Raw genomic sequence first — 26,885 nt, 5'->3', positions numbered from 1 at the left:
GCTATTTCAGCGTCTAGATGTCGCTGCTGCAGGGGTTTCCAGCTTCAATCGTCTTGCTTTGTGGACTCCGGCTCTGTGACTGGCCAGAGCCACTATAAAGTCACTCCCGCGCATTTCTTGCAGGAGCTGCTTATTACACACGGGTTATAAGGCACAGGTGGCAAAATTTAGTGCACACTGTATATTTATCAATATATATTTTTTAAAATCCTAAAATGAAGCAACATAAGATCCCTTGCCAACCTTGTTCAAAGTTTAGACCTCATGTGTAGCTATTTTATAAACATATACAGTCTTTATATTGTGTATAGTATAGGCACTATAATGGTCACATTGATAATACAGTGTTGACCCTCCTTATCCCACTCAAAATACGTGTCTGCAGGCATGTCTATGTCCTTCTTTTATTTGTGGAAAATAGAGGTGTCTGTGGTCCAGTTTAAGTTGGTGAAATTGAGTGATTTCTGTGAATTTCATTACTAGGACATTTTTGGAACAAAAACGGTAAAGGAGAAGTACAGCCAAAGCTCATTTGGCTGTACTTCTGTAGATCACAAGAGTGTAGTTCATTTTGCACTCCTGTGACCCATTTGCAGCAGACTGTGGGCTGACATCACAGAGCCGGTCCAGGCTTAGTAAGGATCTCAACCATATGGTAGGACCAGCACCTGGCTCAGCCTCTCAGTGAGTTGGTGATAGCCTGTCGACCGCTCCCTCCTCCTCCCGTTCCATAGCCCAGCACTCCAGTCAGCATTGGGGGGGAGGGTGTAGCAGAGCATAGAGCTGGTGACTGCTCACGAAGCTGTGAGAACCAAGCAATCAGCGATGTTTGATTGCTCGGTTATCAGCCTTGGAGCCAGCAGGGGACAGATGCAGGATCAGACCGATGTTGCATCTAGCTAGGTAAGTATGATTAAAAAAAAAAAAAAAAAAAAAAAGCAAATCCCATACTTCTTTTAATACCAGGTGTCCAAAATCAATGGCTAACTGCCCATAGCTCAATCAGCAGGTTTTCACATTTTTGAAGATTATGTGAGAGTAATGTTCGATGGACTACTAGATTTAGATGGACGTTACATAAATGACTAACTATTTATTTATTTTTAATTAACGCAAACCTCACCCATGCAGGGGTAACCTTGGGCAGACCGCCGGAGCCCAGTGCGGCCGCCCACAACAAAAAAAAGAAATAGAAAACAACTCAAGGTGTGTTTGTGTGTGAGTTGCTCACCCCAATACTTGAATGTATATCATACAGAAAAAAACTACTCCAGTAGGCTGGCCTAGCCCTGCTCACCCTTCCACTGTATTAAGATGGCTGAGCAGACCAAGGAAACAGAATTTTAATCCTTAACGAGAGACCTCAGACGTGTGCTGTAGAGTCCTCTGTAAGTCATTTACCCCAGATTTTTTGTTAAACTACTTATGACAACCTCTATTATAGTAGGTGTCCTTATAGAGAGGTGTGGCAGAGTTGACCAGTTTCATTAAGACTGAAACTGTTGGAGGGGTCGTTTTTTTCCAGGCCAGAGTTATGGCTTTTCTTGTATAAAACAGGAGTCGTCCAGCTCTTCAACCAAGCCCAGTAGGCAGACACGTAAGGAGGAAGAAAGGTCTTGTCTGGAGATCCTTTGTGACCCCCCCCACCCCCCAATATTGTGCGATGATGGGACATGACCATAAAATGTGATTAAAGTCCCCTCTAGAGTGAGAGTATCTCCAACTAGCGGGTGGTGCATTAGGAACCATTTTATGCACTCTGTATGGCATATTATAGGCTCGGTGTACTGCTCTAAATTGAATAAGACAGTCCCTAAGGGATAGGGTCCCATACATCTGACCAATCATCACCTTTAAGATCCGGAAATATCTACTAGCCATTTATTTCAAAGAGCTGATAACTCCCTGAATGTAACTAAGTAACTGAGTATAGGTGATAATAAAGGACCGACACAGGTTTTTTTTTTTTTTTTTTTTTTGAACAGTCAGTCCGCACAAGAACAGAACAGTCAGTCCACACTCCTCAAGAGTCGACCATGCAGAGGCACACTGAAGAATCAGGAAATTGGCTGCTAAAGGCATGGGATAATTGCCAATATCTAAAATTAGTAGGAGAGTGGGACATTGTTTATCAAGCAAATATTAGGGAATTAAATCGATTTATCTTGATCCATAATATGTAATCATGATTTTAAATGGAATTTGGTCCAAGCTTGGGGATCTGGGAGAGAAAAGAAATGAAGCAAGGTAGGATTAATCCATAAGGTAGTGTTCAGGGCAATCTGCTTGGAAGTACCCCGCTCAAAGCCAAAGCCCACTTTCCAAGCCTTAAGGGTGGTAAGCATAAGAGGTGTCAATTGGTATGGGTCATTATTCCCACCATAGAACAATAATTGAAGCACTTCCATAGATGAGAGTACTGCTGCTTCCAGAACCTCTGCAGTATTAAAAATATCAGAGCATAGCCACCAGTAGGCTGTAACTAATTTCAAGGCTAAGAAGTATTTAAAACAGGTGGGCATGGCAAGGCCCCCCTGTGAGGAATGTCTCATTAAAGTAGATAGTTTGTACTGGGCTGGCCTGGGGCCCCACAGAAAAGATACCAAAATTTGATTAAGAGTAGAAAATTACTTTTTAGGTATCCATTGGGGGGGGGGGGGCTTACGAAATAATTAAGTGTATTTGGGCAAGATTTAATTTCTCTTATATTCACCGACCGGCACAGCTTCTCTCTTAGCCAATGCAGTCATCAGTTTTATTTTATTTTATTTTGCCTAGTGAAGGAGAATGACCTAGGAACCCTGACGGGCCCATCAGCCCGTCTTTTTTTTAACTTTTTTTTCTGCAGAAACCTGGCTTTTTGTGCAAGATGATAGATCCTGTGATCTGCTATCAGCAGCCGGTAGTCTCCCCAGCCTGGCCATCGAATGTGTGCAGGTCGCAGCTCCGCGCTAGGCAGGCCACGACAAAACCTCGGCTTCAGAGGTGGTCGTGAGCTTTTATGCTTTGAGGCGCACATGTGACCGGGCTACTGATGTCTGCGTCAGTGTGCTGAGCCAGTAGCCACCCTGTACTGATCAGTGACTGGGTCTGTAATGGAATGTCTCCCAGCTCTTCAGGACTGGTAAGTACAGCTCTCCCTGCCTTGGTGGGGCTGAGCAGCTGGGCATTCCCTGGGAGGTCGATTTGGAGGTCCATCACCTCCCTCTCTTCCCTCCCTGTCCTTTTCCCTCTATACTGGACACCGGCAGCCATTTTATGGAAGCCTGAACACGTTTTTTTTCAGTGTTCTGTAGAGGCAGCATGTGCTCTGGCGGCCATTTAGCCTGTGTTTTATACTGGATGCTGGGCAGCCATTTTCTTTGAGCCTGAGCACACTGCAGAGCGGTTTCAGCGCCATTAGCAGCTGCTTCCACCAAAACAGAGCTGATTCCTCTGCACCTGGGAGCCAACAGAGACTACAGGCACTGCCTGCTGTATAGTGCAGAACCACTCAGGGTAGTGAGTCCTGCGGGAAAGAGCCCCTCAGCCAGCAGCAGTAAATAGGGTGGGACTGTCACTGTCCTAAGTCCCCTTCGGGTGGCAGACAGGGTAGGGACAGCATGGCTTCAGAAACTGGTGTTTCTTCCCCTGAAATCCAGGCAATTGCGCCCGGTTTGCCTGTGGACTGCACAGTGCCCTTGGACGCCTTGTCGACGGTCCTCAATTCGTTCGTTGCCAAGATGGAGGCGGTGTGTGGGTGCAAAGGTGCTAAAAAGTGTCCCCTGCCCCCCCCCTCCTTTGGGGAGAGCTGACGCAGACCCACACCCTGCTGAGGCTGGTGACCCCTGCTCTGTGTCGTTTCAAATGACGCTGACCAGGACCGTTCAGACAGTGAGGAGTCCCTGTTCGGGTCCGTGCGCGTCAAAGCGCTTGTTGGAGCACTTATCACAGCTGTGTGTGATAACCTGAAGATTCAGGAGCCTACAGATTCCTCTGCTGAGGTAGAGGTCCCTTTTGGGTCCTGTAAGCCAGCCCATTCACCTAAGGTGTTCCCATATCTGACTTATTTTGACACGTTAATTTACAAGGAATGGGGTCGAACGCAACTGACCTTTTCGGTCCCCAAATACATGGCGGTGCATTAACCCTTCAAGGAGAGCCTTCTCAAAAAGTGGTTGGCTCCTCCGGTCCTGGACCCCCTCGTATCCAGGTTAAACAAAGTAACCACGATCCTGGTAGAGGGGACTCCTGCATTTAAGGATCCCACGGACAGAAAGGCCAAGGCAGTGGCCCATTTCTTGTTCAGTGGTGGGGTCAGCCATGCGACCAGTACTGGCATCTGCACTTGTTCGCAGACACTTAGTGGGCAAAGTTGTTGCACCGTGAATTGGGAGAACAGGCTTCTCCTGTCTGCGTGGAACTAGCAGACCAACTAGTGCAAGGCCTTAAGTACATTTGTGACGCGGCCCTGGATACTCTCCCCCTGTTATCCAGGGCTTCAGTGTCAGCAGTGGTGCTGAGATGCCTGATTTGCTTAAAATGCTGGTCTGCTGACCAGGCATCCAAGAAATCCATGACTCATCTCCCATTCCTTGGCGACTGGCTTTTTGGAGCCTCGCTAGATGACATTATTAAAAATGCCACAGGTGGTAAGAGTACACTACTCCCACAGGCCAGGAAGGCTAAGGAGCCACACCGTAGGCAAGGGCCCTCCTTTTCTGCTCACAAACGGCTTTTTCGTCTGCCCCGAGCTTCGACCAAACGTCCCCAGCCTGACAGGACGTCCACGGAAGGTCAGAAACGTCCCTGGAACCGCAAGCCTAACAAGCCTGCGAACAAAAGTGCTACCACATGAAGGTTTGCCCCCACCCATGTCTCTGGTGGGCGGTCGCCTTCGGGAGTTTGCAGCCCGGTTGTCCTCTCGGCTGTCCGACCAATGGGTCTGCGATTTGATTTCCTCCGGCTACAAGATAGTTTCTCTCTTGGCCACCAAACAGATTCTCCCCCTCCAGCATTCCTGTTCTCCCGGCTCGCCAGGAGGCCCTCCTGGGGGCCGTAAGGGACTTGCTGAATTACAGTGTGATTGTACCTGTTCCAGAATCGGAACGTTTCCAGGGGTTTTACTCAAACCTGTTTGTAGTTCCCAAGAAGGAAAGAGTAAGTCCAATCTTGGATCTAAAAGCCCTCAATCACTTTGTGAAAGTGCAGAGGTTCATAATGGAATCAGTTCGCTCAGTAGTCGCTGCACTCCATCAGGGGGACTCCATGGCGTCCTCAGATCCTTAGATATCCAGGATGCGTACCTGCACATACCCATATGCCTCTGGCATCAAAAGTTTCTGCGGCTGGCAGTCGGGGAAGCCCACTATCAGTTTGTGGCTCTCCCTTTTGGTTTGGCATCGGCCCCCGAGTCTTTACCAAGGTATTGGCTCCAGTTTTGGCGTTGCTGCGGCAACGTGGGATCGCGATCATGGGATACCTAGACGATCTCCTCCTGAGAGCATCTTCTGCCTTAGCGTTAGAGGAGGATGTGGCGATCACCATTCAGACACTACAAGAATTTGGGTGGCTGTTAAACCTAAAGAAGTCAGTGGTAGTACTGACCCAGCATTTGGAGTACCTAGGCTTACTGCTGGACTCCGAGAGTGTTTCACCCTTCAGACAAGCTGCAGACTCTCAGAGCACGGTAAAACTGCTGATGAACCGCAAGTGGTCATTGCTTCGCTTCTGCATGCGAGTCCTCGGTCTCTTGGTGGCCTCCTTCGAGGCAGTACCGTATGCCCAGTTCCACACCAGAGTTCTGCAGAAGGAGATTTTGTCAAAGTGGGACAAATATCCATTGTCCCTGGATCGGCAGATCCAGGTGAGCCAGCTAGTCAGAGATTCACTGATCTGGTGGCTGAGGTCCCCAGGTGCTTCAGTCCGGGAAGTCGTTCCTACCTCTAAAATGGACAGTGATCACAACGGATGCCAGCCTATCTGTCTGGGGTGGAGTGATGGGGGTTCAGTCGGCTCAGGGCCTCTGGTCGACGGAGGAATCCAAATTGCCGATCAATCTACTCGAGCTGAGAGCGATCAGGCTATCCCTCTCCACATGGGTGATGTGACTGCGATGGCATCCGATCAGGATCCAGTCAGACAACGCCACTGCGGTGGCGTATGTCAATCACCAAGGAGGAACAAGAAGCTCAGCCGCCGCACAGGAGGTTGCTCACATACTTCGGTGGGCAGAGCGACATGTACCGGCCCTGTCGGCCATTTAAATCCCGGGAGTGGAGAACTGGCAGGCGGACTATCTTGAGTTGCCAGATACTGGATCCAGGAGAATGGGCGTTGCATCCGGAGATATTCAGACTGCTGTGCCTGCGGTTGGGCACACCAGACGTGGATCTGCTGGCCTCCCGTCTCAATCGGAAGGTGCCAAGATTCATGTCCAGGACAAGAGATCCTTGGGCAGACGCATTAGTCGCGCTCGTGGCTCCGTGGGTTCAGTATCAGCTGATCTATACTTTTCCTCCATTGAAGCTACTACCACGTCTGCTCTGCAGAGTGGAAGTCTAGGGGATTCCAGTAATTCTGGTCGCCCCAGATTGGCCTCAGCGCCTGTGGTACGCAGACCTAGTGCGGCTGGTGGCAGATGCCCCCTGGCGACTGACGTTGCGAGAGGGCCTCCTATCTCAAAGTCCGATTCTCCATCCTGCTTTACCATCGCTGGCTTTAACGGCATGGCTATTGAGAGCCAAATGTTGAGCAGGGGTCTGTCGGACTCTGTTATCCCCACTATGTTGAGAGCACGGAAATCCTCTTCCAGGAAAATTTATCATTGTACCTGGAAGGCATACATCTCCATGTGTGAGGAGGAAGGATGGCATCCACGCTCTTTTGCTATATCCAGGATCCTGCTGTTTCTTCAGCAAGGAGTAGATCAGATGTTGGCGTTTAAGCACCATTTAAAGGACAAATATCAGCCTTGGCTGTCCTTCTTCTTCTTTTATTTTTTATTTTTTATTTTTTATTTTTTTTTCTTCCAACAAAGTTACACTAGTTCCCACTTGCCATGGTGGATGAAGTTTTTTCTATGCTGTGTTCCCACCCCTCGTTTGGCACTGCTTGAGGACGTCCCAATGGCTAATAGAGGAGCTGTGTCGGTCAGTGAATATAAGAGAAAATAGGATTTTTTTTTTGTACTCACCGTAAAATCCTTTTCTCTGTAATTCACCGACTGATACAGCACCCGCCCCTCCTATCTCTTTGTTATACTGCTTGTTGACGTACTGATGACTGCATGGCAGGCTGGAGGGTTGTTACACAAGGGACCGCCCCCTGGACGGAACTGGAAAGTTCTGTGTGTACATAACATGTAATGCCTAGTATTCTCCTAAAGGTGGGTGTAACAACCGAATGGCTAAGAGAGGAGCTGTGTCGGTCGGTGAATTACAGAGAAAAGGATTTTACGGCAAGTACTAAAAATCCTATTTTTTACAAGATTTATGCCACCTAATGATGACAGTGGCAAGTTCTCCCATGCCTTAAGCTGTGCCATAACAATGACCAGTGTTGGTAACAAATTGAACTCTACATATTAAATAGCAGATAGAGAATTTACTATACCTAGACACTTAAATGTGTCTACCCAGTGTAGAGAGACATCAGGTGGGGCACTTCCCCTGACCACAGGGTAAGTAGGTAAATTAATCTGAGACAAGTTAACCCGGAGGCCTGTGACCTCCGAGAAGGCATTTAGATTCAGGAGAGCACCCCCTAGAGAGGGACCCAAGTCGATGAGAAAGAGGAGTAGATCATGAGCATACAGGGCCACCCTCTCCTCCAGCCAGCCAATATGAAGGCCTTTCATCTCTTTGGAACCTGCGGAGAGTCTCCACTATCTGTTCCACAGCGATGGAGAAAAGAGCCGGCGAGCGAGGGCAATCCCTGCCGCGTGCCCCTGTGGAGTGAAAAAGATTCTGATTTAATAAGTGCAGTGGGGTTTGTGTAAGGTACACAACCATTAAACAAAGATGAGTGGAAAACCCATACTCCTCAGGACCTCCCACAAGTACTCCCATTCAACTGTGTCAGATGCTTTTTCTATATCTAGGGATGCAATTACCATGTGCCCTGGTTGGTGTGTGGGAGACAGGTATGTTAGTGAGGAGTCTAAAGGTATTTTGTCCATATATTTACCGGACATAAAACATGTTTGATCTGAATCTATGACTGTAGGGAGGATGTTTGTCTACATGGAAGAAGCTCAGTAAGGATTTTGAAATCCAAGTTTAATAACCCAATGGGCCTGTGATAGTCGGTGAGGCAGAACCTTCATTTTGCCTTCAATAGTCCTCCAGGAAAGACAGAAATGTCTGTGGTACCTGGATGAGAGAGCCACTGGGTACCTAGGCACCACAAGGATGCGTTGCATGTCTGACTTACTCTCAAGGTAAGCTATAATGGAGCATGGCCCGAGAGGCCACTGGGGAAGATACTTGACCTCCTGGGCATCTGCCAGCAGAGATAAATTGGCAAACGCCAAATCAATATGGGAAGCTGTCCAATGGGATGAAGAAATACAGGAGAAAACTTTAGTATCAGGATGTTGCCATCTTCACACTTCAGTAAGGTCTGCACCCAAGGTTTTAGGTGGTTTAGTGGCAAGAGGCCCAAAAAAACAAAGGGTACCTCGAGCCCCAATCAGGCTAGGCAACATTGGATAGCAGGATCCTGAAGTTGTGAAACCTCACGAGGGGCCATGTGCATCCAGCTAGGCTCTGTAACAACTTTGGTCAGCACAGCATTGCGGTACAGGTTGGGAAAGGTGTGTTGGGATGCCGTTCACAAGGAATATAATAGGTGGAGGGGGGGGGGGGGGAAGTGTCTGTTCTATTCTGTAGAATGACGGGGGGTACAGAGCATATGTATTGGGTCCATATGATATTGCAGCCATTAAATTATTTATCAATTTGATGTTATGGAATACTTCAGGGGAAAAAAAGGGAGGGGCGGATGGTAGGGGCATGCTAATAATAAAATAATTTTAATTGAGCACCTTTTGTCAGAAAGGGGCCTTTGTTCTGCAGTAGCATTGCCTGCTTTTGATAAAATTAGAATTGCCATCTATAATCCCTGTGACTCTCATCCTTGGTGCCTCTGAAAATCGGATAACTGTACAGCCTCATTTAACAGATTATCTATCTGTGCTTCACTTGCCTTTTATTAGGAAGAATCTTAAAGGGCCACAAAATACAGTGGGCATATTTTAAAGCTCAAGTTCACATTTTTATATATATGTGTTATAAATGTGAACTTGAGCTTTAAAATTATGGCCAGTGTGTGTGTGTGTGTGTGTGTATGTATGTATGTATATATATGTATATATATGTATATGTGTGTATATATATATATATATATATATATATATATATATATATATATATATATATATATATATATATATATATATATATATATATATATATATATAATATGTGTGAAACACGTATATTTATATAGATTCATTACACACAGACTGATATATTTCAAGCATTTCTTTCTTTCAATTTTGATGATTAGGGCTTACCGCTAGTGAAAACCCAAAATTCAGTATCTCAGAAAATGTGAATATTGCACAAGACCAATAAAAAAAAAAAAAAAAAAAAAGATTTTTAATACAGGAATGTTGGCTTACAGAAACATATGGCTATGTACAGTATAGTATGCTATACTTGGGGCTCCTTTTGCATGAATTACTGCATCAATGAGGCGTGGCATGGAGGCAATCGGCCTGTGACACTGCTGAGGTGTTATGGAAGCCCAGGTTGCTTTAATAGCGGCCTACTGCTCGTCTGCATTGTTGGGTTTGATGTCTAATATTCCTTTTGAGATACCTCACAGATTTTCTATGGGGTTTAGGTCAGGCGTGTTTGCTGGTCAATCAAGCACAGTGATACCATGACCATTAAACCAGGTTGATACTTTTGGCAGTGTGGACAGGTGCCAAGTCCTGCTGGAAAATGAAAGGAAGCATGAAATGCTCTATAATTTCCTGTTAGAGGGCTGTGCTGACTTTGGACTTGATAAAACACAATGGACCAACACCAGCAGATGGCATGGCATCCAAATCCTCATTGACTGTAGAAATTTCACACTGGACCTCATGCAACTTGTATTCTGTGCCTCTCCACTCTTCCTCCAGACTCTGGGACCTTGATTTCCAAATTAAATGCAACATTTTCCACAGTCTGTGATGATTTGGGGAGCCATGTCATCTGCTGGTGTTGGTCCACTGTGTTTTATCAAGTCCAAGGTCAGCGCAGCCCTCTACCAGGAAATTCTAGAGCACTCCATGCTGACCAGCTTTATGGAGATGCTGATTTTGTTTTCCAGCAGGACTTGACACCTGCCCATGCTGCCAAAAGTATCAATACCTGGTTTAATGATTATGGTATCATCCAAGTAAAAACTTAATGATATAAAAAGCAACCAATAAAATGCATACTCACAAAGGTACATAAGTATACAGTTAGTACATAGGATGACGTGAGATAGAACATCCAAGTGTTTCGGGGGCTCACCCCCTTCTTACTGTACAGCTTAGCTCTGAAGAAAGGGATTTGCCCCTGAAATGTGTTAGCGTGCATATTTGAGGCCGCAGAAGCACTTGGATGTTCTACCTCATGCTGTCCTCCTATGTACTTGCTGTATACTTATGCACCTTTGTGAGTACACATTTTATTGGTTGCTTTTTATATCAACAAATTCTGTTTTTTACTTGAATAATGCACTAGGGGTTTGAGCCTTCCCCTTCTTTGTTTTTGCCGCTATCAAAGAAACCTGGGCTTCCGTAACACCTCCACAGTGCCACAGGCTGATCGCCTCCATGCTGCACCACATTGATGCAGTAATTCATGCAAAAGGAGCCCCGGCCAAGTATTGAGTGTGTACTATACTGTACATGGACATACGTTTCAGTAAGCAAACATCGCTGTCCTTCTTTTTTTTTTTTTTTTTTTTTTTTTTATTATTGGTTTTATGTAATAATCTAATTTTCTGAGATACTGTTTTGGGTTTTCACTAGCTGTAAGCCATAATCATTCAAATTAAAAGAAAGAAATGCTTGAACTATATCACTCTGTGTGTAACTCATCTATATAAATGAGTTTCACTTTTTGAATTGAATTACTATTAATTTTTTGATATTCAAATTTTTGAGATGCACCTGTATATATGCTAAAGTTATACACCACACTGCTCACACTGCTGCTCTTATGAAAAGAAAGGAATAAAACTACGAGTAACAAAATAAGACGTCTCAAAAATATTTAAAGTGGTAGTAAACTTGTTTTATCTATTACTACAGATAAGTGTATAATAAAGCTTACCTATACCTAAAATTAATATCTCTCCTTAACATGCACCGTTTAGGAGATTATCCAGCCAGCAGCAGCCAGTAACGTCACCAATGCATGTGCTCTGAAGGAACAGCATACCCTTGCCGTTCTGTCAGAGCTCTGCGCCGTACCCAGGGATCCCGCGCAAGTGAGTGACGTCATCGCAGCTCTGCCAATCGCAGTCAAAGCCCACGGACCCAGAAAACAAGATTGGGTTTAGATGGAAGCGCTGACAGCGCGCTGCTGGAAGGCTTAATTTTAAGGCATTTCGTAATGTGTTAGTATGCGATGCATGCTAGCACATTATAATATTACCTTGTAGGGTAAAACTTTTTTTTAAAGAAGCTTTACTACCACTTTAAGGGAAAAGTATCCACTGTCTCAACCAAGTAGAATTAGGTATTGGTCAGAAGTATAACATGCCTTGGAGTGCACTATTGTTAGAATCCAGCCTACCGGTTACACAAGCCTATTGACTATAGCAGATAAGAAATTATAGGCACATGGCAGGACGCAAAGTAAATCTATCTTGAAATATCCATAAGGACACTAGGGATAGTGGACCAAGGCCAGGGGTCTGTAACCAAGGTTCCCATAACTTCTTAAATTTGCACTGGCTTCAACAAAACAAAACTGAATGTGTGTGTGTCCCAGGGTTTAGTAACAATTTGCTTGCTGTGGGCATCACAGGAATCTTTCAGGCACTTTCATGTAACAGGTGTAACAGGCTCCATGTATATACATTGTAAAGATATATACCCAAATGCTTGTGTGCAAAGGAGAGGAATAATTACCCTTGTTTCTGCTATAGGAGCGATGTATTCAAGATCCATTGGCTGATGGCTGCTCTACCCTTCACCAAGTCACTGTCATTGGTGTTCCATGCGGTAAGGTCCTATTAACAAAACTGTTTACTGTTTCCTAATGTTTTGAGTAAGTTCAGCCCAGGTTTTGCTCAAGGGTTTGACACCGTTAGTCATTAACCCCTTCCCGCCGAGCGTACGCAGATGTGCGTACTCGGCTTCCCGGGGGTATACCGGGATGATGCCCGCACCTGCACCGTTTTTTTCAGCAGGCGATTGGCTATCCAGGCATAACAACCGATGCAGCTAAAAGCCGCTCGGCTGTTATGCCGGAGGAGCGGGAGGGGACGTCCCCCCCTGTTATCGGTGCTCCCGCTCGATCGGGAGCACCGATTCAAGTTCTGCTGCTTCCGGCTGCTGGGGAGGAACTGGAACGAAGCCGTAATCGGCTTCGTTCCAGTCTCCTCATAGTAAACACGGAAGCGACGTAATGACGTCACTTCCCGTTTACTCAGCTGCCAATGGCGCCGGTTTTAAAAAGATAGACGGTATTCAGAATCGCCGTTTTTGGCGATCTGAATACATTGAAGTGTAGAGGAGGGGTGGGGGGTCTTTTAGACCCCCGATCCTTCCATAAAGAGTACCTGTCACCACCTATTACTGTCACAAGGGATGTTTACATTCCTTGTGACAGCAATAAAAGTGATCAAATTTTTATTTTTTTAAAACAATTTAGTCATTTTAAAATAAATAAAAAAATAAATAATTTTTTAAAGCGCCTGCTGTCCCCGCGAGCTCGCAAAGCAAAGAAAACGCATACGAAAGTCGTGCCCACGTATGTAAACTGTGTTCAAATCACACATGTGAGGTATCGACGCGATCGTCAGAGCGAGAGCAATAATTCTAGCACTAGACCTCCTCTGTAATGCTAACCTGGTAACCTTAAAAAAAAAAAATTTAAAGTGTCACCTATTGAGATTTTTAGGTACCGTACTTTGGCGTCAATCCACAAGTGCGTGCAATTATAAAGTGTTACATGTTTGGTATCTATTTACTCGGCGTAACATTATCTTTCACATTATGCAAAAAAATTGGGCTAATTTTACTGTTCTGTTTTTTTTTTTTATTCATGAAAGTGTCCCTTTTCCCAAAAAATTGCGTTTAAAACACCGCTGCGCAAATACCGTGTGACATAAAATATTGCAACAATCGCCCTTTTATTCTCCTAGAGTCTCTGCTAAAAATATATATATAATGTTTGGGGGGTTCCAAGTAATTTTCTAGCAAAAAATATATGGATTTTAACTTGTAAACACCAAATGCCAAAAATAGGCTTGGTCATGAAAGGGTTAAAGGACACGTTCTGTATTTATCTTACACCAAGCCCCCCTAAAATAAACGACATCTCTGCCAGTAAAAGTATAGTGCTAGGCTGCCCTTGCCTGTGTATGAATGCTTTTGCAACCCATTCAATTCTGGAAATAATGGCTATCCTTTTTTTTTTTATCAAGTTATCAAAGAATTATCAGATACCCATTTCTTTTATTAACCGGTAAGAAATAAAAATGTCTGAAAACGAATGAAGTTGACTTGCAGGGCAGCCCACGTAAATTTTAGTTATACAGAACCAGTTACAACTGGGTTAAAGTGGAGTTCCAACCAAAAGTGGAACTTTCGCTTTATGGACTCTTGAAATTTAAACATCCCTTGCGATAACAATACAGCATGACAGGTCCTCTTTATGGAGAGATCTCGGTTCTATAAGACCCCAAATCACTCCCTCTACCCTTTTTAAAAGCAAAAGATCAACAAAAAGTGTCCTTTGATTAACCACTTCGCACCCAGGCCAATTCTGACATTTCTCTCCTACATGTAAAATTCCTAATTTTTTTGCTAGAAAATTACATAGAACTCCCAAACATTATATACGTTTTTTTAGCAAAGACCCTAGAGAATACAATGGCGCTCATTGCAACTTTTTATCTCGCACGGTATTTGTGCAGCAATTTTTCGAACGCGATTTTTTTCAGAAAAAAAACTGTTTCATGCTTAAAAAAGGCTGGGGAGAATAAAAAAAAAACGATCCTGGCTTCCTAGCCAGATTGGCGGCGTTAATTTGAATACCGAGGCCGGGTGTGACGTCATAACATCGCGCCCGGCCTCCGAACGATCATAGAGACTCCTGGGACAATCTAGTCCACCGGAAATCTCTATGATTACTTGCTGGGGCCGGCTGATCCTGTGACCGACTCACCGATGGAAACGGTGAGTCGGTAGAAGCACCGGAGGACGGCGGGAGGGGGGGGGCGTCCCCTCCCGCCGCCCGTAAGAACGATCAAGCGGCGGAACAGCCGCTATGATCATTCTTATGGTGTAGGGAATCGCCGGCTGAAAACGGCAATATCTGAATGATGTCTGTGGCCTCAGGCATCATTTAGATATAACCACCGAAACCCCATGACGTCAATAGACGTAGTGTGGGAACCAAGTGGTTAAATAAAAAATAAAAAAAGTAATGGTTTACATTGGGCCCCAAGTGACTTTATGATGTCGCTCCAGTCTTCCTAGGCCAGTGATGGTGAACCTTGGCACCCCAGATGTTTTGAAACTACATTTTCCATGAAGTTCAACTACACTGCAGAGTGCAGAAGCATTGTGGGAAATGAAGTTCCAAAACATCTGGGGTGCCAAGGTTTGCCATCACTGTCCTAGGCCATAGAGATGAGCGGAGGCCATCTTTCCTTTGTTCATCCCTATGGCAAATACTAAAATAGAAAAAACTGCACTAAACCCAAAGAAATATATCAGAAAAAAGCTGCACACTCTCAAACAAAGTTCAAAAATTCAAGGGCTAAAAAAGTGTGGCGCTAATTACTGCAAACCATATATCAAAGTGCTCAAACAGTGATGATATGATAAAATGGTGAATACTGCAAAGAAAATAATGAAGTGTCAATGTGCTCAGACAGTGACAATGTGTAAATAGCAGCAGTATATGCAATGCTTATCCCAGATCAGAAATCAGTGTATATAATAGACTTGTGCACAATGGAAAATTTCATTTAGTTTCGGTTCGTTGTCATTCGTAAAATACATCATTTCGTTCTGTTATATTCGTTATGTTACGTTAATAAGTTTTTCGGATAATTCGTTATTATTCGTAGAGTGTCGAATTCATTCGTTCGTATTCGTTGAAATTCGCTATTACCGTGTACCATGTACCGTATATACTCGAGTATAGGTCGATCCGAATATAAGCCGAGGCCCCTAATTTACCACAAAAAAAAGGGGAAAACTTATTGACTCGTGTATAAGCCGAGGGTGAGACATGCCTGTCCATCCTACCTGTGTGTCCATCCTACCTGTGTGTCCATCCTACCCTACCTGTGTGTCCATCCTACCCTACCTGTGTGTCCATCCTACCCTACCTGTGTGTCCATCCTACCCTACCTGTGTGTCCATCCTACCCTACCTGTGTGTCCATCCTACCCTACCTGTGTGTCCATCCTACCCTACCTGTGTGTCCATCCTACCCTACCTGTGTGTCCATCCTACCCTACCTGTGTGTCCATCCTACCCTACCTGTGTGTCCATCCTACCCTACCTGTGTGTCCATCCTACCCTACCTGTGTGTCCATCCTACCCTACCTGTGTGTCCATCCTACCCTACCTGTGTGTCCATCCTACCCTACCTGTGTGTCCATCCTACCCTACCTGTGTGTCCATCCTACCCTACCTGTGTGTCCATCCTACCCTACCTGTGTGTCCATCCTACCCTACCTGTGTGTCCATCCTACCCTACCTGTGTGTCCATCCTACCCTACCTGTGTTTCCATCCTACCCTACCTGTGTGTCCATCCTACCCTACCTGTGTGTCCATCCTACCCTACCTGTGTGTCCATCCTACCCTACCTGTGTGTCCATCCTACCCTACCTGTGTGTCCATCCTACCCTACCTGTGTGTCCATCCTACCCTACCTGTGTGTCCATCCTACCCTACCTGTGTGTCCTGTGCCTCTTTGTCCTTCTGCAGCCTGTGTCCTTCTGCAGCGATCTGCATGTAAAAACATACGGTGGCCATGCCAGGATCGCCCTACCTCTTCTCCTCGTCTGTGACAGACGGCGGCCATTCCACTGTTCAAAAGCCGCGCCTCCGTCTGTGATAGGCGGAACACTCAATTTCCCAGCAGTCAGTGTTCCGCCTATCACGGACATCCTCTCATCCTCGTCCGTAGTATGAAGATGAGCGGATGTCCGTGATGGGCGGACCACTGACTGCTGGGAAATTGAGTGTTCCGCCTATCACAGACAGGGAGGCGTGGCTTTTGAACAGTGGAATGGCCGCCGTCTGTCTGCACGACACGCTGATCGGGTAGACAGGCGGCGGTGACTCGAGTATAAGCTGAGGGGGGCACTTTCAGCCTAAAAAAGGGGCTGAAAATCTCGGCTTATACTCGAGTATATACGGTATGTATATCCATTCGTGATGATGATTCATAGTTTGGAAAGTCGTTTGTTTATTGAATCTTTTAACACACACAATGACAACTACTCTTCTCGGCTCAAATACAATACAACACCCTTCTAACTCAGGAATGCACTTTGCCAGTAATCCATCCTCTGCACAAATTTAATTAGCTAATTGGACTATAAGATTTACTTTGAGCTGACAATTTGTTTCATTAGATCTTTAAAGAATTACCGAATCATGTCCAATTCATTCGTTATGTTTCTTTCGTATTCATTGTTATTCGTTATTTTTTTTATTCGGACATTCGGATGCATCCGAATGTCCGAAAGATGCAAAATTCGGCCGAATTTCGTTTAGTTACGAAACGAATTGCACAAGCCTAGTATATAAACAAATATACATGCATAAACTGTATAGGGAATAGCCCATGATGTTTTTAAAATAAAAAAATAAAAAGTCCCACACATTGAATAGTCCAATAAAGTGACCTGTCATTCAATTACCCAAAGTTGTGGTGATAAAACAGAAAATCACACACAATGAATAGTCCAATCAAGTGATCAGTAACTCAGTCACCCAAAATTGTAGTCAGTGAGTCTTGAATCTATCTCAGTAGCTTCACAGGTGGAAATCAGATAGAGAGATAAACACTCTTACCAAATAAGTAATATATCTTTCCTGAGAACTGAGTTAGAAGGGTGTTGTATTGTCAAAAATTATCTAAAACTTTATTCACATCTTAAAGTAAAACGGATGTGACATAAAATGTGATCACAAAAGATTAAAAGCAATGTGGGAAGCGTAAGATGAGCATATCCCGACGCGTTTCGACACAATAGGTCATCGACTGGGGCATATCTCAGACCCCCCCACATTCCCTATGCCAAGCCACTGCCAGCACCCGATCAGTTTACCCGGAGCTACCAATCGCCCTGCTTCTAAAAGTGATTCTATGACGAATCCACCGCTCGGACCACTTTTATCAAAAAGACCAGCGCCTGAGAGAAACATTTTATACATAATGGCATATTTTCCAAGTTAGGCAGTCAGCAATCAGAAATTACTGAAGTTATAGACCACCAGGCAACTAACATTATCAGGAGGTTGGCAATGGCAGTCCACACATTCCTCTTAGTGCAGATGATTTCTTAGGGTTGTTTATAAAGCTAAAGGAGGAAGCAAATATACCTTTAAGGCAGTATAATTAACACTACTGAACAAGTCATATTTTTTGACTGGTTCTCTTTCAGGCAGTTTAGCAACTAGAGATGTCATTTTCTTTCAATAAACCGGTTCCTTTATGGCATTTAGATCTGTTGGTATATATATATATAGAGAGAGAGAGCGCTATAGAGAGAGAGAGAGAGAGCGCTATAGAGAGAGAGAGAGAGAGCGCTATAGAGAGAGAGAGAGAGAGCGCTATAGAGAGAGAGAGAGAGCGCTATAGAGAGAGAGAGAGAGCGCTATAGAGAGAGAGAGAGAGAGCGCTATAGAGAGAGAGAGAGAGCGCTATAGAGAGAGAGAGAGAGCGCTATAGAGAGAGAGAGAGAGCGCTATAGAGAGAGAGCGCTATAGAGAGAGAGAGCGCTATAGAGAGAGCGAGCGCTATAGAGAGAGAGAGCGAGCGCTATAGAGAGAGAGAGCGAGCGCTATAGAGAGAGAGAGCGAGCGCTATAGAGAGAGAGAGCGAGCGCTATAGAGAGAGAGAGCGAGCGCTATAGAGAGAGAGAGCGAGCGCTATAGAGAGAGAGAGCGAGCGCTATAGAGAGAGAGAGAGAGCGCTATAGAGAGAGAGAGAGAGCGCTATAGAGAGAGAGAGAGAGAGCGCTATAGAGAGAGAGAGCGCTATAGAGAGAGAGAGCGCTATAGAGAGAGAGAGCGCTATAGAGAGAGAGAGCGCTATAGAGAGAGAGAGCGCTATAGAGAGAGAGAGCGCTATAGAGAGAGAGAGCGCTATAGAGAGAGAGAGAGAGAGAGCGCTATAGAGAGAGAGAGAGAGAGAGCGCTATAGAGAGAGCGAGCGCTATAGAGAGAGAGAGCGAGCGCTATAGAGAGAGAGAGCGAGCGCTATAGAGAGAGAGAGAGAGCGCTATAGAGAGAGAGAGAGAGCGCTATAGAGAGAGAGAGAGAGCGCTATAGAGAGAGAGAGAGAGCGCTATAGAGAGAGAGAGAGAGCGCTATAGAGAGAGAGAGAGAGCGCTATAGAGAGAGAGAGAGAGCGCTATAGAGAGAGAGAGAGAGCGCTATAGAGAGAGAGAGCGCTATAGAGAGAGAGAGCGCTATAGAGAGAGAGCGCTATAGAGAGAGAGAGCGCTATAGAGAGAGAGAGCGCTATAGAGAGAGAGAGCGCTATAGAGAGAGAGAGAGCGCTATAGAGAGAGAGAGAGAGAGAGCGCTATAGAGAGAGAGAGAGAGAGAGCGCTATAGAGAGAGAGAGAGAGAGAGCGCTATAGAGAGAGAGAGAGCGCTATAGAGAGAGAGAGAGCGCTATAGAGAGAGAGAGAGAGAGCGCTATAGAGAGAGAGAGAGAGAGCGCTATAGAGAGAGAGAGAGCGCTATAGAGAGAGAGAGAGAGCGCTATAGAGAGAGAGAGAGCGCTATAGAGAGAGAGAGCGCTATAGAGAGAGAGAGCGCTATAGAGCGCGAGCTATAGATATTATCTATATATAATCTCTTTAGGGGATTGCGCCTCCCACTCACTATTTATACTACCCCCTTCTCAATAGAGTATGCTTAATAATACTTATATTCACTAAATAATCACTGTGCCCCCAGATTATCCAAAATATATACACAAGACATTAATTTATAATCACAAAAAATATAGCGTCCTTATTGTGCGATATTTTAATTTGATTGCTCCAACTGTGCCGTCTTAATCACAGATCATCTTCTAATCAAAAGTCCACTTGTGTCAACTAAAATAACCAAAACTGTGCCACCGTCACCAAGCAGAATGGCCACTCACCAGATGTCCCCAATCAGTAAGCCTTCGGTTCATTCAACGGATAACCAATCCACAACGCATTTCTCCCGTTAGCAATTCCTCAACGTCCATATATTCATACAAAATTAAATGGAACCGATATAGTGTAAACCGTTTTGACTTTAATGGAAAAATCAATAAAAAACGTATTACACTCACATTTCAATGTGTCTATTGGCCGACACCAAGCCTTTCCAGCAATGAGAAAACCGTTATAAAATCAGGCAAGCCACTGATGTTCCGCTATTAGTGTTAGTCTCCCTCCACTGGGCCGACCTGTTCCTGGCTTGTATTCAAGGACCGTATGTCTCCTACAATTCCTACGCGTTTCGCATTTGAGCGTCGTCAGGAAGCTGTGACGACGCTCAAATGCGATAATTTTGTATGAATATATGGACGTTGAGGATTGCCAACGGGAGAAATGCGTTGTGGATTGGTTATCCGTTGAATGAACCGAAGGCTTACTGATTGGGGACATCTGGTGAGTGGCCATTCTGCTTGGTGACGGTGGCACAGTTTTGGTTATTTTAGTTGACACAAGTGGACTTTTGATTAGAAGATGATCAGTGACTAAGACGGCACAGTTGGAGCAATCGAATTAAAATATCGCACAATAAGGACGCTATATTTTTTGCCATTATAAATTAATGTCTTGTGTATATATTTTGGATAATATGAGGGCACAGTGATTATTTAGTGAATATAAGTATTATTAAGCATACTCTATTGAGAAGGGGGTAGTATAAATAGTGAGTGGGAGGTGCAATCCCCTAAAGATATAGATAGATAGATAGATAGAAAATATACATCATTCACTTACCCTGGTTTTTCTGGGGGGGGGACTAAGACTGGGATTGCAGCGGACCCTCAAGCACAGCAAGGGGGAGGTTGAGCGCCGGTACAACTTGATATTTTTAGATCTGTTGACATAACTGCTTATTTTTTTTGCTTTACAAATTACCCTTCTAATAACTACATCTTTCATGGGACAGCAGTGATGTCAGATACAGTCTCCTGCTCCAGATGCTTACAGTAGATTAGCCTTCGGGAGGAAGAAGCATTAATAGGAAAATAAAAATGTTACATAAGAAACCAATGAAAGTAAGAGAATATAATATCCGGAGCTTAGCTTACAGACCGCTTTAACTTTATTAAATGTGTTCTTTACAACTTGTATACCAGGGTGTGATTATAAACTGCATGGAAGACAGGTGGTTAAATCAAGCTTATAGATGCAACTTAATTTAAAAGCTGGTGAAGGACTTTCCGATAAGTGATTGGGTGTCTCTACAACCACCTGATCACTTTTTATAGTCCCCCCTCCAATGTCTCCCTAATAAAAAAAAAAAACATCTGTTGACTGCCCATGTTATCCCATGGGGGCTTGTTGTGATAGCAATAAAGTAAAAAAATAAAAAAAAGATATAAAAATATTTAAAGCCCTCCCACCGATCCCACACCATATAAATAGCCCGGCATAGGGTGAGCATGTGTATGTATACATTAATTGCACCACACGGGAGGTATGGTCGTAAACGCCGTCATAAGAGTAATAATTCTAGGTCCATAATTCATGGTTAACAAAACTGATGACCTGTAGAAGTGTGTGTGTTTTTTTTTTTTTTGTTGTTTTTTTTATCTTTACCTACAGAGATGTTTGGGCAGTATTTGTTTTTTGCAACTCCATGGGCATGCACAATTTTAACACTTGACATAATCGGTATCTGTTTTCCCTGATACAACCCAAACAAAAAATTGGGTTAGTAATATTGTGTGTGTCTGCACTAAAATTCATTTTGGTGTACTGTATAAACCCATTTCCAAAATGGACACAAAAAAAATTATTTGCAGATCGCATAAACCCGTACTTTATGCCGTGGTTTAAACTGAGCATAAGTACCATTTTAAGAAGAAGAAAAAATGGTAATTTTGAAATTTATGGCAGCAACACTTGACCCAAAACTGTTGGGGCAAGGTGACATAAAGCTGGAAAAGTAAGTGACACTAACAAGAGTGCTGGAAGAATATTTTGCATCTAATTCGGTTAACTGGAAAATGGTCGGTAACATGACTGAAAATAAATACATCTTAGAGGGTCTGAAGTAGAGATGGGCAAGAGGTTCACCAATCTGTGAAAAGCTGCATCTAAAAATTGTCTAACAATTTCAGAATAATGTTCCTCAACGTAAAATTAGAAAGACTTGAAATAAATCATCATCTGCAGTACATATTGTATAAGGATTCAGAGAATCTGAAGAAATCTGTGTGCAAAGGCCATCACTGAAACACAATATAGGACGCCCTATGATATGATCTTCGGGCCCTCAGACGGCACTGCATTATAAACGGGTGTGATTCTTTGATGGACATCACTGCATGGGCTCAGAAATACTTCCAAAATCACTGTGAACAGTTTGCTGTCCCATCTAGAAAATGAAAGGTAAAGCTCTATCATGCAAAGAGGACGACATAGCTGAACATGATCCAGAAAAAAAAAACGTCTTCTCTAGGCCAAAGCTCATATAAAATGGTCTGTTGAAAAGTGGAAAACTGTTCTGTGGTTGGACAAATCGAAATGAGACATTCTTTTCAGCAACCATGGGTGTCGCATCCTCCTGACTAAAGAGGAGATGAACCTTCCAGCTTGTTAACAGTGCTCAGTTCAAAAGCCTGCATCTCTGATGATATGGGAGTGCATTAGTGTATACAGAATGGGCAGCTTACAGATTTGGAAAGGCACCATCAATGCTGAATGATATATCCAGGTTTAAGAGCAGCATATGCTCCCATTTCATGGAATGTGTCATACGGCAAGTTTTGCACAGGGCATTCCTGCACAGATTTAATCACGTGAATAATTACATACAAAAACTTTCCCACTATACCCCTGATGGGGCACAAACATATTTAACTTCCTGTTTTGCTAATACAATTGTATGTCCCCTTAATATAGTAGCATAATTGCCTAATTGTATTGGCAATAATTCATCTTTTGAATTCTTCTTAGACAGGGATTTCCTTCTTCCCAAGGTCCTTATCTGGAAATGACTCATACAGTGCATAGGATGTAACCTCCTTGTCTTTAGACGTCTAATACAGTATACAGAACATAAACAATTTGCAGTTTCAGCACGCTTGTTCTCACCGCATAAATGGACCCCGTATTGTTACAGATAGAATGAACAGTGTAATACTTGGGCATACTGATGGCTGTTTTGTCTTTAACCGCCATTTTCCTACAGGATATACATTTAGTTTGTGTGCCCCAAACACCTCTGTAAACCTAGTTGTTATCTTGTTAAAGTAATAGTGATATCATCACTGTACTGCACATAGCCTGTGCAGAGAACAAAGCTGTGGGAGTGGCCCAGCTGGGCCCACCCAGTCCAGGCTGCCTGAAAAAAAAACAACTGGAGGGGGCGGATAGAAGACAAGCCACCTTCCACAAAGGGAGATAGCAGCACTTCCTGGTCTTTAGTGCAGGAAGTTCTTACATAGAGGCAAAGTATCACACTGGGTTACTGCAAAAATGTTGAAGAAATACACATAGCACACCAAGATTCAAGTAAGAATACACATGACTCTTGTATTTCTACAGTATTTGCTTATAATGTTCAGTTTTAAATATTTGTTAATGATACTGCTGAAGTACTATGGAGTCTGCGGATTCCAGTGCAGACTGTAAATGGTCTTGATTTCTGTCCTGTTCTGACAACAAGCCCACCCCGCTAGTCAGCAAACTGTTGCTAGAACCTCTAGTGGACATATTTTGATATTGGACCATTGGTGTAGTGCATAGTGTTATATTGTCTCTGAACTTGTATCATGACCTGAGCTGCAAACCTTGGAGAAGATGTACTGATGTAATTGTTTTGTTACAGTTTTTTTTTTTTTCCCTTTTAGATCGATTATCATTATATCGCAACTCAAGGATATCCCATTGAAGGATGGGCTGTGGTGTACTACATCACCCATTTGTGAGTATAATGTTGGCATAACATTAGCCAGAGGGCTTATATTGTAACTCCATGAAGCACAACTTAAAAACATAACCACAAAAAAAATCCATACTATTCAAACTTTACAGGCATGAAACAGAACGCAACATAAATTATTCACACATTTTTATTCTAAAATTTATTTGTAAAAACACTGAAATCTATAACGGGCCATAAAAGCAAGTTTTAACACCTATTAAAGTGGGAATGAACTCCCATGTTAGATGTTTTACTATAGGTAAGCCTACAATAAGGTTTACCTATAGTTACAGTAAATATCCTAAATGTACACTGTTTAGGAGATATTTACTTTAGATGCAGCCAGTGATGTCACTGCGCATGCACTCTGAACGAACGGCATGCCCATGACGCAAACAGCGATTCTTGTGTGCGGGAGTGACATCCTCGCAAGCTCTGCCATTCAGATCCTGGAAGACCAGGTGAATGTGGAAGCTCCTTCAGCGGTGACAGCGCGCTGCTGGGGGGCTTCGTTTTCAAGCAAGTCTGTCATAATGTGCACATAATGATGCAGCACAAGTCTGATCATTGGAGGAGAGCAGCCTAAATTCCAGCACAGCCAGAACACTGAACCATGCTGCGCTCTCATGCCTAGTGTGCTCAGTTTTTAATAGAAAAACTTTGACACTCGCAAGAGCATCAGGGATTTTACGGGAAGAAATACTAACAGAACAGGATACTTTGTCCTACAAGTACATGGTACAGAAATCACATATCAGAAATATAAAATGTTGGGTTTACGTATTCTTTAGGTATTCTAATCCTGTTTTTAGAGGTCTAAATGCCTTTTAATACAAGCTGATTGCCATTTTTTTCATTCATCAGGCTGAAAGGGGCACTCTTGTTCATCACCATTGCACTGATTGGAACAGGCTGGGCTTTTGTGAAACACATCCTGTCTGATAAGGATAAAAAGATCTTCATGATTGTGATTCCTCTGCAGGTGAGTGCTTCTAGCTGCTTATTTATGTCAAGTAAATCACTAAAATGTTCTTGCCCAACAACAAAGGCTGCCTACTGTCTTTATTAGCCATATGTTCTTATCTTAACTGTACAGGACAGGATGTAGGACTTTTAGTGTGCACTTGTATAACCCAACGTGTTATACTCGCATCCTCAGATGATGTACCTGCTTTTCTCCAGAGAAGCATTTTTATTTTTAAACCATTTTTTTTTCTTCTGACACTACTTTCAAGATATGACTGCTTATTACCTTGGGTTATCTAGCAGTTTCCAGATCAGTACGCCTCGTTATTACCTCAGGGACCCCACTTCATGAGGCCGACCTGTAATGTTTGCTTCGGGCACTGGAATTTGCGTTGGGCACTCACCTTATCGTGAAGTGTTTGTAGTCCATTTCTGTGGTTCCCAGACCTTGAAGACACTTTTTGGGGGGTATGTCCAACATCATGGAGGAAGCCAGGATTCTTATCTAGTAGGCTCTGTGTCATTGATAATATAAGACTGGGTTTTCCTGTGTGTTGGCACTGGTTCCCGGCTTTTAACAAGTCTAACCTTACTACGTAGTATACAATGCAGTTCTATAGACAGAGGAGTGGTGAGTTATTTGTTTTGCTGTGGTACCCCCTAACTTTTTGTCCCTAATGTGTCTCGACACAAGCAATTTTTAGATTTGCCTTTTTTTTTTTTTTCCTTGCTTTGTCTCAGGACGGTGAGGTATCTGCATTTTTGTTATGGTTCCTTTGTCCTGATATGCAAAGCCCCAACCATTCCAAACTCTGTTCTGTGAGTACCCCACTGAGGATCCCCTCACTCAGCAATGGCAGATCACATGCAGCTAACGGCGTCGGCATTCTCCAACAACAGGTGCACATGGAGGCAAGTTTTTAAAAGCAAACTGTTTGCTGCTGCAGGCTGTGGAGGGATACACGAGAAAAGAGGTGGCATTATCAGGTTTGGTGACACAGGTATTTCCTTTGGACACATTCTTACTGCTTCAGGCTGGGCATTAATAGCAGCAATTTTGCTGGACTATAGCCCTAGCAGTGTATGCATTCCTTCTGGTAGTGCCTCTGGTTTGTGCATCAGGCTATGAGCGGAAAGAGGACAAGGAAGACCTCAAAGGATTCTAAAGGATCGATTGTTTTGCGACAACCTAAATCCATGTCCAAGAAAATGTCATCCTCCTCTGAGAATGATGCGGACGGTCAGAGTGAGCCGTCAGGGGGGACTGGTGTTGCAGCAGCGCTGGACACTTCATCCCCTATATATATATCGCTCAGGAAGTATTTTTTTCTTTCCATTTTAAGTTTGAAACAGATTGATGCTATGGTCGCTTTCCATAGTGGATCCAAGCGTAGCAGATCCCCATCCAGTGCTCAGAACCCTCATACTGAGGAGCAAGGGGCAGGGGATCAGGAAGACGCTGATATTGCCTCTTCCGGGTATCCTAATATGGAAGGAGCAGTCTCACAAGAAAGACTGTCGGTACACTCCCTTACGAAGTTGGTTCACTCAACTTTTTTGCTGTCCATTGATGAGCCCACCTGTGGTTTAGGCTCACTAAAGCCTCCCCAATCTGGAATGCCTTTCCTATCCATTCATGGCTGAAAAAGCTCATGTATTCTGAATGGGAACACCCAGATAAGCAGTTTTTTTCCTCCAAAAAAGTTTTCTATACTTTATCCCATGGAGGAGAGAAATGCTGCAATCTCCTCGGTAAATAAAAACCTCACTTGTCATGTAGACAATGCGCAAATGTTGAAGGATCCAACAGATAAAAAGTTGGAATTTCTTTTTAAGAACAATATTTCTCTGGCAAGTTCAGTGGTACAGCCGGCTCTTGCGGCGATTGGAGTATCTCAGTCCATAAAGGGCCAGTTTGTAGAGATACTTAAGATTATTCCTGATCAGCAGGCCCAGCAATGGGCTGGCATATCAGAAGCACAATGTTTTACTAGGGGTGCTGAAATTAATTGGTGCATCGGGATTCAGGTGTCCGCGATGCGACATCGGTGCATACGGACCGCAAAATCGATTGCGGGTGACGTCCTAACAACTTGCCCCGCCCCTCCCAGGAAAGCACTCCGAGCATATTTTTAAAATTACTTTTTTTTTTTTATAAATGCCGACTTACAGTGAATGATGTGCCCCGCTGTATGTACCTTTTTAAAAAAAAATGTGTCGCTTCATACCGAATTTCACAGTAAATACATCCCAATCATGTGCCGTGCCGAGCCTGGCCCGCCTCTCGCCTCCCGCCTTCCTGCTCTCTCCTCTCAC

The 26,885-nt window shown here is 43.9% G+C and overlaps 1 protein-coding gene across 4 annotated transcripts in view; it reads left to right on the top strand.

Moving 5' to 3' along the window:
- Positions 1-26,885, top strand: part of GPR107 (G protein-coupled receptor 107) — a 168,788-nt gene that overhangs the window by 52,761 nt on the left and 89,142 nt on the right. For 2 of the 4 annotated variants that reach the window (XM_077478264.1, XM_077478255.1), the window contains exons 10-13: positions 1,132-1,206; positions 12,178-12,253; positions 23,530-23,603; positions 24,468-24,585. In XM_077478264.1, the coding sequence (XP_077334390.1) occupies positions 1,132-1,206; positions 12,178-12,253; positions 23,530-23,603; positions 24,468-24,585 (343 nt within the window). The remainder of the gene's footprint in view (positions 1-1,131; positions 1,207-12,177; positions 12,254-23,529; positions 23,604-24,467; positions 24,586-26,885) is intronic. The other 2 variants (XM_077478281.1, XM_077478273.1) reach the window with 1 other exon arrangement.

This window comes from Lithobates pipiens, unplaced genomic scaffold, assembly GCF_037356315.1.
Source record: "Lithobates pipiens isolate NorthernLeopardFrog02 unplaced genomic scaffold, aLitPip1_a1.2 Scaffold_1, whole genome shotgun sequence".
Taxonomy (NCBI): Eukaryota; Metazoa; Chordata; class Amphibia; order Anura; family Ranidae; genus Lithobates; species Lithobates pipiens.
The sequence above is the reverse complement of the archived record's forward strand: the minus strand, read 5'-3'. Positions and strand labels throughout refer to the sequence as shown.